General features: G+C 38.0%; 1 protein-coding gene across 1 annotated transcript in view; it reads right to left on the reverse strand.

The window, feature by feature from the left end:
* mmp24 (matrix metallopeptidase 24) overlaps positions 1–15,238 on the reverse strand; it is a 139,359-nt gene that overhangs the window by 13,587 nt on the left and 110,534 nt on the right. Inside the window, exon 7 of the mRNA XM_039735357.1 lies at positions 6,767–6,905. Within this exon, the coding sequence (XP_039591291.1) occupies positions 6,767–6,905 (139 nt within the window). The remainder of the gene's footprint in view (positions 1–6,766; positions 6,906–15,238) is intronic.

Genomic DNA, 15,238 nt, shown 5'->3' on the forward strand with positions numbered 1-15,238 from the left:
AGTAATTATACCAAGTCTGTTCCAGACATCCTTCATATTATTCTGAGTGTTTTTGTTTTCTAATTTAGCTTTATAAGCTTCCTTTCTTTCATTCAACTTTTTCTTTAGCACACACTGTACGAGCCTCTTTGTCACTTAATTTGAATGCTCTCTTTTTTTCATTCAGAAGACCTTTTAGTTTTTTAGTAGTCCACGGCTTTTTGTTTGGAAAGCAACATGCTGTCTTTTTGGGTACTACTGGGTCGACACAGAAGTTAATATAGTCTGTAAAGCTGTGTCAGAGTCCCTCAAAATTGTCCTCATTTGACTTATACATCATTTCCCAGTCTGTAATTTGTAAGCAGCGATTCAGAGTCTTTTTATCCTCCAGGCTCCACTTCTTCACTATTCTGGTAACTGATTGCCGTCTGATTGGAAGCTTGTAGCTGGGAATAAAATGAATCAAGTTGAGGTCTGATTTGCCTAATGGAGCCATTAGATTACACTTAAAGGAATTTTTAAAATTTGAGTACAGAAGGTCCAGTTTGATAGTGGAACTGGTCACAAACTGATTGAAATTTGTCATCATTCCTTCCAAAGTCACATGATTGAAGTCACCACATATTATAACTGCAGTGTTGGAAGGAGTCCTCATTAAAGTGTCGGTGACAGAATGAATTATTTGCATTGCTGAGTCCCTGTTTGCAGAGAGAGGAATATAAACGTTAAGGATAATGTCATTTATCTCCCTGGGCAAATAATGTGGATGAATTCCAACTGCCAGAATTGCAATGTCTGAATTACAAACTTTTTTTTTCCCTGCCACTCCATATGGAACAGTCCTGTCTCCTTACCCCTTTACTCTGTACACCTCAAAGTATAAATATAACACCAGGTCAAATTCTCAGATGATTCTGCACTCACAGGGTGTATTGATAAAGGGGATAAGACAGAGTATAGAAGTCAGATGGAGAACTTTGTTTCTTGGTGCAAAGAGAATTATCTGAATCTTAACATCAACAAATCCAAGGAACTGGTTGTTGTCTTTCACTGCACCAAAGAGTCTCTATGTCTGATCACTATTGAAGGAGTAGATGTAGAGCAGGTCCACTCCAACAAATAGTAGAACCGAGGGTCCACAATAGTAACTGGTTGAGCTTGCCTCAGAACACAGAGGAGCTATATAAGAAAGGACGGAGAAAGCTCTTTTTCTTTTGGAAACTGTGTTCCTTTAATGAGGAAAGTGCCATCTTTCACATCATCTACAACTCTGTGATGGCCAGTAAGATTTTCTACTCTGTGGAGTGCTGGGCTGGTTACATCTTTTCAAGAGAGGCCCACTGAATCAACATGCTAATTGAAAAGGCAAGCTCAGTTATTGGACATACTCTGGACCCCCTGGTGTAGTAGCAAAGAAGAGAATTAAAACAAACTGAGGGTCATTATGAATAATGCAGCCAATGAATTATTCAGCAGAAGTGTGTCTAGAAACACTACTGGGGCTCCTTTATACCAACAGCAATATGTCTGCATAATGCTTCACTGAGACTGTGACAGCCAAGTCAGAACTTTTCTTTCTTTTGTCTTATCTTGCTTTATACTCATTCCTGCGTGTGTTCAGACCAAAGAGTACGTACATTTCTTTACTTGTCTATCTATTTATGTATTTATTTTTTATTTGAAGAGCTTCTGTAAAAAGCAAAATTTCCCCCAGGTAACAAATGAATATCTATCTATCTATCTATCTATCTATCTATCTATCTATCTATCTATCTATCTATCTATCTATCTATCTATCTATCTATCTATCTATCTATCTATCTATCTATCTATCTATCTATCTATCTAATCAGCCATTTATTTGGCATCAGCACAATGCATAAAATCATGCAGGCACAGGTCAGGAGCTACTGTTAATGTTCACACTAAACACAAGAGTGGGAAAAAAATGTTATCTCAGTGATTTAGACCGTGAAGTGATTGTTGGTGCCTGACAGGCCTGATTAAGTATTTCTGTAACTGCCTATTCTCTGGGATTTTCACACACAACAGTCTCTAGAGCTTACTCAGAATGGTTTAAAAAACAGAAAACATCCATTGAGCAGCAATTCTGTGGACAGAAATACCTTGTTAATATGATAGGTCAGAGGAGAATGGCCAAACTGTTTAAAGCTAATCGAAAGGCTACGGTAACTCAGATAACCACTCTGTTCAGGTGTGATTTTCAGAAAAATCACCTCAGAATGCACAACACATCAAACATTGACTCAGATGGGCTACAACAGCAGAAGACCAAATCAGGTTCCACTCCTGACAATCAAGAACAGAAAGCTGAGCTACAATGTGCATAGGCTCACCAAAAATGGACAGTTAAGAACTGGTCTGATTAGCCTCAACTTTTGATGAGTGACACAGATGGTAGGGTCAGAATTTGCTGCCAACAACATGAATCCATGCACCTAACCTTTTTGTGTCAACAGACTAACGTGGTGGTAGTGGTGTAATGTTGTATGGAATGTTTTCTTGGCACACCTTGGTCCTGTAAATACCAATCAATTATTGCTTTAATGCCCCAGCCTATTTAAGTATTGTTGCTGATTATGTGCATCTTCATGGCCACAATGTAACCATCTTCTAATGGTTACTTCGAGCATGCCAGTGTACCCTGTCACAAAGCAAACATGGTCTTAAATTGGTTTGATGAACACAACAATTAATTCAGTATTCTTCATTGTCCTTCCCTCTCATCATATCTGAATCCAATTGAACATCTTTGGGGTGTGGTTGAACAGCAGGTTCATAGCTTGAACTTAAAGCTGACAAATATGCAGAAATTGCAAGGTGCAATCATCTCAACATGGACCAGAATCTTAAAGGAATGTTTCCAGAATCTTGAGGAATCCATACCACAAAGAACTGTGACTGTTTTGAGAGCAAAAAGCAGACCCTACCCAGAATTAGTATTGTACACCTATTGTATATTCAAGTTTTAATTTTTTACTAAAAAGAATAGTGCTGATACAGATCTCTTAGAAACATCAATAAAAACAACCCAGTTTGAGCTTTCACTTTTTGTATACTGTTTCCTTTCACATTAGTCCACTTGTAATGCAACCATGGGCAGGCTGTCTATAACACCTGCCTTCTAGATTAACCTTTTGTGTGGATGTATATGTGAACTGTTGTAGACTCAGAGAGGCTACGAAACCATCTAATAAAATTTGCTGCAGCCTCAAATAGAATATCCAAGAAGAGGTCTACAACTTCATTCTTCTCCTGGAGAAAAACTTGCAAGATATGGTTAAAGTTACACCTTTCATGATGAAGGGGCCTTAGCTGCCTCGAAAGCTTGCATTTGTAATCTATTTAGTTAGCCAATAAAAGGTGTCATTTCACCCTACTTTCCACTTGTTTGTCTCATCATAGAATATACTGTTTGCTAACTTTTATCAAGTTTTTGGATTATTCACTACCATAATTAATTACTTAAGGCAAAAATAATTGAATTATTTTTATACCAAGCTCGAAACCTCTGCCATCAAATTCTTAAAATTCTGCAGTCTGGGTTTGCCTCAAAATAGCATCACTTTCTATAAACCAGAAAACCCCTCCCATATGAGTAGCTCATTGTGGGTCTTTGTCCCAGTTTTACTAAACTAGAAGCATCCCATCGCACCTAAAAGCAGGGCTGTGGTTGCCTTCTCAGTTGAATGTTTCTATCCAAGTTACGGTTCACCTTTGTGCCCATTAATGTAGGAAAATTGACAAAGTTACTTAGATTATTCTAGGTCAGTGGAAAATAAATGAGATAGTATGACCACAAGATGTTTTGGCTCCCTGTCTTATATACTATATAATATATAATCTTATTATTACTATATAATTGTATATTATTAATAAGGTTAAACACCAAGCACAAAAACACTAACTATAAAATACACACACACACACACACACACACACACACACACACACACACACATACTCCTGGAATGAAAACAAGACTCGACAGCAAGGTGATATGTAAGAGAGAAAATGAGACCTATGCATTGGGGAGGAATATAAGCGTTTAACTGGAAAATTTAAATCTGACATTAAGATATGTGTACATTTCTTAGTCACATGGGCCCAACTCAGTCCTAGAAAAAGAAAATTGAGTTTTAATATAGAGATCATGGCTTGCCAAGCTTTTCTAACCTCACAATATTCCTATTGAGGAAAAAAATAATTATTCTGCTCCTCTGTTCTCATGCTGACAATGCATTCCTGCTTGTTACACAGCCTTTATTAATATCTCAGCCGTGCATTTGCTGACACTGAGAGATGTCACTGAACTGAATTACACTGGTAAGAAAGGAGGCAATCAAGTCAGTAATAATATTAAACAAGTCATGCGAGGGGGCATCGGCAGGAAGGATAAACAAGGTTAAGGAGCTGGTAAAACAATGTCAGTGCTGCGATCCATCACTGCCCCCACACAAGAGAGTCAAAGACAACACAGCAAACCCCTTCAGCTTTTTTACAAGTTGCTTCACTTAGAGAAAAACAAACAGTAGAAGCATATTCTATTGAAAAACTCTTATAAGGCTCATGTTATAATGTAGTAATATAATGTCGGTATATGCCTATCTATCTATCTATCTATCTATCTATCTATCTATCTATCTATCTATCTATCTATCTATCTATCTATCTATCTATCTATCTATCTATCTATCTATCTATCTATCTATCTATCATATAGTGCATTTCTATTAGTCAGTGATGTAAAGCTATTTGATATGAAATTTCTAAACTCCTACACCTGGTCAATGCATGTGTGTCTGTTTAGCTGTCGGTACTCCAGTTCCTCTACCCATAAGATTTACAAAATAGATGAGTTTGTGACTCTTAATTGTTACCAACTAGAGTTGTGTACTTTGATTTGGACTAGTATTTTTTTCCATTTTTCACCCTGTGATGCTAGGATAAACACTAGCTTCCTGCAAGAGGGTTTTTGAATGTATATTTGCAGAATCCTTCAACTTGGTAATAAGAGTTGTCTGCCATATCCAGAATGCAACTAAACTAAAAATAAAACATTTCTTTGAAATAACAGAATGACATTGGAAGAGAATTGTAAATATGATTTTGTTGGGTTCTTAAAATAATAAGTGAATAAATGCCTTTACTAAGAACAACACAGTGGCAGTGTGGTTAGGACTATTGTCTCATCTAGCATATTGCTATTGGTGTCTAGCAGGTGTTCCTTTTAGTCACCTCTACTACTAATTATTATTTTTTTTTGTTTTTGTGTTGTATTTAGATCATCTGTAAACTCTTCAGACCATCTTAAAATTTTACTGTAATTTTCTCTGTGTTTACATTGATTGATTGATTCATTATTAGCTTAAGGCATTGTCAAGAAGACAATCCACACTGGCTCAACAGAATAGGCTTCTCCTAAGAAACAATTTGGAATGAAATGCACTGACAGTAATTCAAGGCCTAGAAAACAGACGAAGCATGTGAACTCATAGGAGTTGAATGAAAAAGTTTTGAAATCAAGCAGAAAAATGCTCAGCCAGATCACTAAGGAAATTTCTGGCAGCTGGCCTTGACAAAGAAGGTAAAACCACAAGGATAAGGTTGCTCTTTTGTGGCCTGCAGTTTAAGTAACCTCTCTACCTCAGATGTATAGCACTCACCTCATTGCTCTGTTATGTCTTAACATATTTAATCAATACATTTTACTATAATAAGCTTTTGATAGACTTTAGATATGCTTTTTCAAAGCTACTGAATAGTAAACCTGAGACATTCCTCTAATTGTAACCAAAATAAGAAAATGTAATTAAAAAGGTAATTACATCTCAAATAATAAAATATGCTATAAAATGTATAGACCTTTGAAAACATGGATTCTAATCATGCTGTGTTTGGTTTGTGCTTATTATGTAGTCTCTCTCTGATTTGATCCTGCTCAACTGTCTAATTTCCTGACTGGTCAACCTTAATGAAGGAAAATCATATTTTAACATAGCAGACACAGAGGAGTTCCTTTCCATGGTGCTTGACGTGACCCGTATGCATCTAAATTCTGTTTGGCACCATTTGTATGTTGCATAAATGCACAAAAGACAAATCATTTATTGGTCTTTGCAGTTCTGCAATTACATTTTTTAAACATCCCTTCATGGAGAACACTTCCTCTTCTTGTTTCAACCAATGCAAGCATGCCCAGCTTAGGCGAACAGCTACATCACATGCCTTGCCAATCATTTTAATTTGGGTAGAGATACTTTTGTAAATGATGTGAAAACACTCGTGAGTACTGAGAACATTTTCATTTAAAAGCACAGTAGTATGGATGCAGCTTTAGAAGTTTAGGTGGAGAATATCAGTGTAGGAGTTTAATTGAAGAATGGATAAGGATTGGATGAAAGACGTACATAACAACAGGCTTTTAAAGGTTTACAAAGGTAACTAGATATGTTAAAGCCCTTTCACATGGTTCTAGGTCCAGAAGGCTAGAAATGCGGAGTAACACTTAAGGGCTCTAAACTATACCGGTGGAGGAGAAGCACATAATCTGTGTGCCTAAGGCCTATCTTGTGTCCTGTGCATTCAAATCCCTAAGCTCCATTACTGTGTTTTTGTATAGGGAAGCTGGACACCTGAACAAAACCTCTAATGGACCTCTCACATATATTTCAAAGTTAAGATAGTGATTGGTGCCTCTCACGTGTTGAGTGTGTTGATAGTGGAGATTAACACCTAATATAAAAAAAAAAAATTAAAAATTTACCTTTGAAGAAAACAAATTTTCCATCTGATCTTTCATAGGCTGCATCAATCCTAGCAGGTAGGCCTTTCCAAAATTGCTCAATCTGCATGGGGTATCCTTCTTGCACTTTATTGTTGCGTAAGCGCCAGAACCAGCGGTCCTAAAGATGAAAATAACCAAAAAAGTTAATATATGAAAAAGCCAATAAAAGAAATAAAATGGAAACTTTTCCTGTAATGTCTGATATCCAGTGGATCATTTTTAGCTGTGAACATCTTGAATTTCCTTAATACATACTTCCTAATGGAACTGCTCCATCTTTATCTTTTGTGATTGTTTTGTGTACATTTCATGTTTGTCTACAAAGTCTTTCAAAAATCTTATGTGCTTGTGCTGCTGTTCATGAGCCCAGAACTCTGATGAACTTATTTAAATCTGCAAGAGGTAAACCTGGAGGATTAGCCCATGTTTGTGCATACAGCACTTTGTTTCATTCTAAATTCCCCTTTCAAGTAAAACTTAAGTGTGTATGTGTTTAACTATAGCATAGAATACAGAACAAAAAATGTTAAGCCAAAGCTAACAATACATAACAATTTACACTACCAAATGAAGGCCTATAATGAGAACTTACAAAATTAACATTTTCATGTGTTTATTAAACAGAGACAATTATACAAATCTTTACAGATACAAAATTAACACACGTAAACCTTCTATACAACATGTACAAACATTGTCAATGTCATTCATATTTCACATGGTGCAGTAACTTTCATTTTACCTTTGTCCTCCTATGTTTTCCATTTATGTGAGACATTACGAGACAAAGTGTTATGTTTTATCAAGAGTTATTTTCCCTGCTTTGGATACATTCTTTTTCTTGTCATTTACGTGTATTCTAAAGCATTTTTCAAGTGTTTATATACTTTTTGTTCTATTCTTAAATTTTATTTTTTTCTATTTTTTAAAATGTAATATCTATATGTAATATAATGCTCTCTCTTTTGCTTTGTGGGTGTTACCGCAAGAGATGGGGCTACCCTGATGTCACTGCTCTTGAGCCCGCCGCATGGCTAATTACTCATCCAGGAAAGAGAGGTCAGTAGCTCTTCACTGAGTGAGTTTGAGTTTGTAGGAATTCTGCAAGTATTTCTTTTTTCTTTTAAATTTTCAAGTTTAACGATTATTTCTATAGTACTTCAGCTTTTGAGAATCATTGTTTACCTTGAATTACCTTTTTGTTCTTCTGAGCATTTTTGCTATAGCTTCTGTTTTTTGAATAAATATAACGTTTCTTCTCTCCAGAATGTCTCTACAAGTTGGAAGTTTCAAATTATTTCTCCCTTGAGAGATATCTTAGGATATTTTGAGACTTTGAAAAATGTTTTTAACTTTAACAGGAAGATTCTACATTTTGGGCCTATTTAGTCCCAAATCTGCCTGTGGAGTTGGCCGTTTTTGGGGCTTATTTTGGAGACCTCAACCCCCTTTCATGATTTATGACTAGTAAACATGACAAAAAGACTTTTGTTTCTGGCATATGGAAGGAATCAGCTCTGAATGAGAGGATCACATTCAAAGATTCTGGGCCAGTTTACAGCTGCTAGTTAACAAGAGCAGCCAAAGAAAACTCTTACGTGGTAATCAGTCCCATGAGACCCCTAGCCATGGTAATTTCAAAATTAAATGCTACAGGGTGTCCCTAGAAACCTGCCTCTTTCCTCATTTTGTTGTATCACTTTTCAATCACCCTTCTTGTATATGTGGGTGTGTGTGTATGCATTTGTGATATTTGGGTCTTGTAAAGGGTGTTTGTTACCCCTTGTGGTGTTATGGGTCCACAGCTTGTTGAGCAAAGGCCGTTTCTTTAAATAAATAATCACCGCACTCGCGGCGGCTTAGTGAGGGGGCGTGGTGGCCATAGCAAGCCTCGTTGAGATCTGCGGTGTGGGCGTTTCTCACCGAGTGCACAGGTAAGAGACTGCCCACATCCATGATTGTTCCCGTGGCTAATGTGCTGCAGCTGCTATGGTCCCTCACAATATAAAGAAGCGCAAGTCGGTTGTAAGAGGGACAGAAAGAAAAGAACAGAAAGAACAGAAGGGAAGGAAAAAGAAGGAGAGAAATAAGGAAACAAAAAGGACAGAGGTTACAGGGAGCGAGGGAGCAGGTCGGTGCCAGAGAGAGAGAGAGAGACACACACGGAGCATGTGGGCGAGGGAGTGAACGAGCGCTCACGGGCAGCTGCGAGGAAACCTGGGTGTTAGGCCTACACCCAGGAGTTGGAGTTGGAAGTCGCTCCTGCTGAGCGATCAGGTAGCAGGAGTGACCAGGGAAAGGCAACTGACCGCGGAAGGCCGGAAAAGCAGCAGGAGTCGGGAGGCTTGGTCGTGGATTACCCAACGTGAACGTCCTGGCCGTTGGATATGAACCAAGTCTCGGGACTGGGATAAGTGCCATCCTGAAGCCAGGGATCGGGAGGTCTCCTGTCTTGTGTGGATGCGATATGAAAAAGGGCAGCTGCAGAGAGCGTCTTGCCTGCTGCTAACCCCAAGCGGGAGAATCAGGTGAGACGCTAACCGAAAAGAAGCACCGAACTTGGCATTGTCTTTTGTTTTAAAAAAATTGCTTCCTAAAGAACGTTTTAACCTCTTTTTAAAAGGATTGTTTTTTTGTGTGTATTTTTTACATCCACCTTGTTCTTTTTATTTGATTATTTATTTGAACAGTTTTGAAGTACTGCACTTTACTTATGAACACTTTGATTTGTTGACTGTTTTTAATAAAAGCACTTTTGCACATTTTGAACCACCCCCTTGCTCAATTGTTATTGCCTACAGTGTCTAGCTCATCGGTGACATTACCGACGGTGTTGGGTTGAAGAACTCCCGAATAGCGATGGGAGTGTGGAGTTGAACCCGCATCGTCACATTCCTGTAATGTAACAGCTGTTACAAAATTATTTGAACCTCTCTTTTAGCTGCAGTTGGATTGAAATAAGTTTAAAAGATCAATAGCGAGAAGTAGGCAATTGACTCACAAAGCATAGTCATGACAGCAAGGCCCATCACTGCAGCCTTTAGATGGAAAGGTCCAGGGAGTCTAATGTTTCTTCAGCTTAGGATATAAACACCTTGCTTAACATCCATACAGCAACAAATCATATTGATTTACCTAGAAACCTGATTTAACTTTCTATCAATTAAAGGCAGTTCTCAACATATACTTTTACTGATATAGTCATACATGCCTTCCCTTAACTTTCACTGAATATTTTTGAGCAGGTTATCTATTTTGCAGTAGATGAGTAAGGACTTTGGCCACGGCAGCAGGTAGTAATGCTACCCATTTACGCTTGAACCTCAAATCTCAGTTGTGGTGCTTTATGATTGGAATTTGCTTTTTTCTCCTTGTTTGCATAGTGATTCTAGTATCTTCCCATATTCCAAAGATCAGCTGTCAAGTCAACTGGCTCAATGTGATGGAGTGTGCGTATGTGCCAGTGTGGTCTCAGCTAGACTGACATTTTTCTCATTGCTGACTCATTCCTTGCTGATGGGTTAGATTTTTAACTCTTCATAAATCCTGATCAAGGAAAAACATGTTTAGAAAATAAATGCACACAAAGAACTAATTACTTCTCCAACTATCAGAGAAGATTAATTATAGAAGTTCCTTTACTCTTGCTATTAAAGTTTTTCAGAATGATTCAAATGAAACATTCCATTTATTAGGCACACATGGGTGTTGCAAAGAACAAACACCTGCAGTTGGCAACCAAACTCCTCCATCCTCACTACCAAAGAGGTCCTTTCACAAGAAGGCTTCTCTGCCTCTCCTAGTAAAATGAAAAAGAAAGGGCCCTGTGTTGAAAGCAAATAAGTATTCATTTTACAGACTGATGGCTTTCTGAAAAAAAAACCAACAACTGTCAGATGTCTCCATGCACCATGATATGAAGTCTGCAGACTGTAATCATCATTACGTAAAGATGTTAAATGAATTCAGTTACTGCTACAAAATGGATCTTGCATCTATGTGTATGTGCAAAGACAAATGTATCTACCATTAACGCAGAAAAAGCCACAAGAGAAAACGACTTTTGCAACTGAGTTTAATTAAAACAATAACTTTTTTTATTTTACAGTGTTTATATACTCTTTGTGTCAAGTTTACAAAATGAAATGTCTGTAATTTAATTCAGGTATTCAATTGGGCAGTAATGGTCATATTGATATTCAGCTTAAAATCAACTTTAAGGGTTGGAAATAAGTAGATGCTATGTAATGCATGTGAGGTAATTAATTAAGGTAAAATAAATAGTACCTGTCCTGAGACAAAGCCTATTCCATAACACTTGGTTGTTTGTGCTATTCACAATGTTGCTTTCACTTCATTCACCATAATTCTATTTGTGACTCTAAGCAAATCTCTACCTCCCAGTACCTCATCGAACTCCCAATGTGACTCTGAGCATGTGTCCTTACCACTCAAATTACTCATTAGCTCCATCTCATTTCTATACTTAGTCACCAACTCCAAGTGTGACTCTGAACAGGACTCCTCAAGTCATAATTCTGCTGCTGATCCCTACTGGGACTCTGAACAGATCTCACCTGCCATGAAGTCACTGTCTATGAAAGTGATTCTACACACTGGTTCCATCTCAAGCTCAACCTGGCAAAGATGGACATCCTTGTCATCCCAGTTCATATGTATATTCAGCACCCCATCTCTGTTCATCTTGGCTCATTAATGCTAACACCTGCCAAGTTAGTATGCATTATGGAGGTGGTAATCGATGACTAGCTATCCATCAATGGCAATACTGTCTCAGTCCATACAACATCCACAAGATCACACCTGTCAGTCAGAATATGTAGCTCAACTCATGATCCAGGCTTTGGCTTTGGGCATGTCTGGACAGCTGCGAATCTCTGCTTCTAGGAGGAGTATCTTCATGTGTTAACAAACTACTGCAGATGATTCAAAATGCAGCAGCACATTTTGTGTTCAACCAACCAAAGTGAACACATGTCATTCCTCTTTTCAAATCACTACATCAGGCCCTTCTCTCCTCATGGAGAATAGGATCATCAATGATCATTCACCAGTGACTTCTGTGCTGAGCAGCTGCCTCCAGATACCCCCATAACAAGTCCAGCTCTTTGATATTTCTGTCAAGGTCTCTGCATCAAGTGTTTCTCAGCCATCCTTGTTTATGTTTTCCTTGAGGGTTCTAAGTTAAGTCCTGCTTAGTGATGTTGGTGCTTGACTTTGTTAGGGTGTGAACAAGCACCCCAGTATCCTCAAGACTCATCCGGTATAGGATGCTGCTAAGATTTCTGTCACAACTCCACATTGCTGATGGTCTTTGGGCAGTGACTCTACAGAATGCTGCATAGGCAGTAATTGACGAAGGTCTGGTTTTCTTCAGATTGTCCTTTGTTATTCTCCATGTCTCTGCTCCAAGACAGACTTGATGTTTGCATTACATAATCAAAGCTTGCTATCTCAATAAAACTCCTTGGAGTTACAAGTGTTGATAAGTTGGAAAAATGCGTGACTCCCTGCAACAGCATGCATTCATTTCAAATCCATAATGTATGCCTACAGAGCGGTTAGTGGGTTAACACACATATATATAAAGAGAGACATAGTGCGGTCCTATGGTCCTTCTCACCCAGTTAGGCCAACTATTGAATTATGTCTGTTGACGTCTCCACTGCATGGGATTAAATCTCAATCCAGACTCTTTTCATGTATAGTTCCTAGCTGGTGGAACAAGCCGAAAACCTCCATTCAAACTCCGGACTCCCTTACTGTGTTTTAGAAGCATTTTTTGATAAATTCTGTCTAATTAATAATGGCTTCATTAGACATTTTTACCCAAGGAAGTGTAACCAGCTTGCATTTGTTCTGAGCTCTTCACTTGTAGTCATCAATTTGTGTAACCTTGTCCTGTTACTCTTTTTCCCAAATTTTCTCCAAGACTGAACTTTACTCAGTTAGTTGACCTGTTTTGTACATCAATTTGTACAAATATTTGTAAATGTAAGCAGATTATTTTGTGTCTTCATTCAGCCACTGACTCTTTGTGTTAATCTGAGAAGGTCTTCATTATGATTTTATTCAAACTCTGACTCTTATAGTTAGTTTGTTCATTTACTATTTTCCAGTGTGTAGGCCTCATTGCCATCCAGCTGAACCACTGAGTTCTGTTAAAATTCGGAATATTTCCTTACCTCTAAGTTCACCCACTGACTCCTACGGAGACTCTGAGTAAAACTGCACAGTTCAGACAGTGACTTCTATTGTGATTCCCAGCAGGTTTCTTCAATAGCTAAATAAGACATGTTACCCTTCATTCTCACGTCTATAAAGATCTTTGTGGCTTTATTTGGTGCATAAACAATGAGCTACAAGCAGAAGTGAACACTGAAAACCAGTTTACCAGTTATGATGGTTTTTTTATTTTTATTAATATATACCCTGAGTATATGCAACCTACCAGTCATTTGTTACAAGCCAAACAGGCCTTCTAGAGTGAATGTCGTGACAAATGTGTTTTTCTTTTTAAGTGCTAATTGTTCTGTCCAGGAATGTCTATGACACAAGTCTAATGAAGATCCTATTTTAGTCTTAGAGAGGTGCTGCCTGAAGTAGCAAAGCAGTGATTTTATTGCTATTAGCATTTCAGAGGTCTAATCAATCACATTGTAGGCTGATGTTAAAACCTAATGAAGAAGAGGAAGAAACGATGGAAACCAAATATAAAATTTTCAATCCGGGTTCTTCCAAGAGGTTAACATTATTGATGCAAATTTCGCCGGTTAAAAATGAACTTAAAAAACAAAACAAAACAAAAATGTCCACCACTAGAAATAATGGAAGTTAAATACACTGAAAATGAAGGGCCAATGAAGCCTAATTAGTCTGAACCTTTTCACAGTGACAGATTGGAATCAATATGGAGTCAGATATACGGTGCGCAGGAGTGTTAGTGCTGGGCCTGGAATGACGCACATAGAGGTGATGACAGACGCCCAATAACCGCTCCTGCAAGCAAATATCCTCAGCAGCTGCTTTCTCTTTAGTCTGTTTGTGTGATAGCCCAGGAATTTCAATTTGATGGTAATAAGAAGAGTGTGATATTGACAACAGTGACATTGTGAGAGCATTAATAGCTTTTCGTCAGACATAATAATTCAAATAACAATTTCTTACCCAAGGCAGAGGAAAAAAATTCTGTCAAGTTTGGATATACTTTATAAAGAACATGTACGAAAGTGATAGAAAAAGTGGAGCTGATTGAATCTCAAGAAAACCTTTTAGACCCGAACAGTGTTTAGAATTATTCAGTACAGCCCATGGCAAAAATCACCCACAGCAACACTTACAGTATACATAAGGCTGGAGGTTAGCAGCATTCTAATTGGCTGCTTGACAATACTTCCATTTATTATAGTCATACAAATAGCTTTGGTACCTACAGAAACACTGAGTAACTTTACTATGTTTAGAAAAAAAAGAGGAGGAGGAAGAGGTGCATTCGAGGAAACAGATCAAGTAATTGGTGGGTGAGAAGTGGGATTAAATAACATAGCACCAAAAAAGAGTCAGCTCGTATAAGACGAGCAAGCTAACGTGGTGTAGTGGTTAAGGAGGTTTATCTGAAAACACAAGGTGACAAATTCAAATCCCCCCACAGAATCCTCAAGCTTCCTGACTATGCTCTAAAAGAAAGAAACATGTAGTGTTCGCTCTGTTAAAGAGGCGTGACAAGGTGCTGTGTGCCAGTATATAGATCTATTAAGTGATTCATATTGTATTCTACTGAGACACTGCTGTCCTTGTTATTGATTATGTGACTGGAAATAACTATTAGATTTTAAATAAGCACAGCAACCACACATGAGTCAAGATTCAATAGGTCTAATAGCGTCATCTTTTATGCCCATATTTTCTGTAAAGTGTCAACAAATGTCCCTAGAACAGTCAATGATGTCTTGACCAGTCACCTTTAAAGCATAAATTGGTGCTGTTACATATTGCCCAGGCCTGTTTGAATGATCTGGATTTTGCCCCCACCCATTTGCCTGTGTTAGAAAATATTACTAGCTATCTCGCACTGAGAACAAATCAGAAACCCTGGCATGCGCCTCAAAATCCAGGATGCTACCTTTAAAGTGAGTGACAAAGCAGCCTTCAAGCAGCCCTCAGCTGAGCTAGGACTAACCTGTCACATGCCATCAAACAGGCAAAGTGTGAACATGCGTGAAAAGTCCACATCCACTTTGAAGACACTAAAGGCACTAGACACTAGTGGTTTTGATGATGATGCCTCCCTCAAGAATATGTTGAACAACTTTTATGGTTGATTTGATATGTTAAAGCATGAATGTGCAAGGAAACTTCTGCTTTCCTTCAATGACCAGGTGATATATCTGACTATTGTCACGGTGAGGAGTAGCTTCTCCAAATTCAACC

Source organism: Polypterus senegalus, chromosome 14 (assembly GCF_016835505.1).
Source record: "Polypterus senegalus isolate Bchr_013 chromosome 14, ASM1683550v1, whole genome shotgun sequence".
Lineage (NCBI taxonomy): Eukaryota > Metazoa > Chordata > Cladistia > Polypteriformes > Polypteridae > Polypterus > Polypterus senegalus.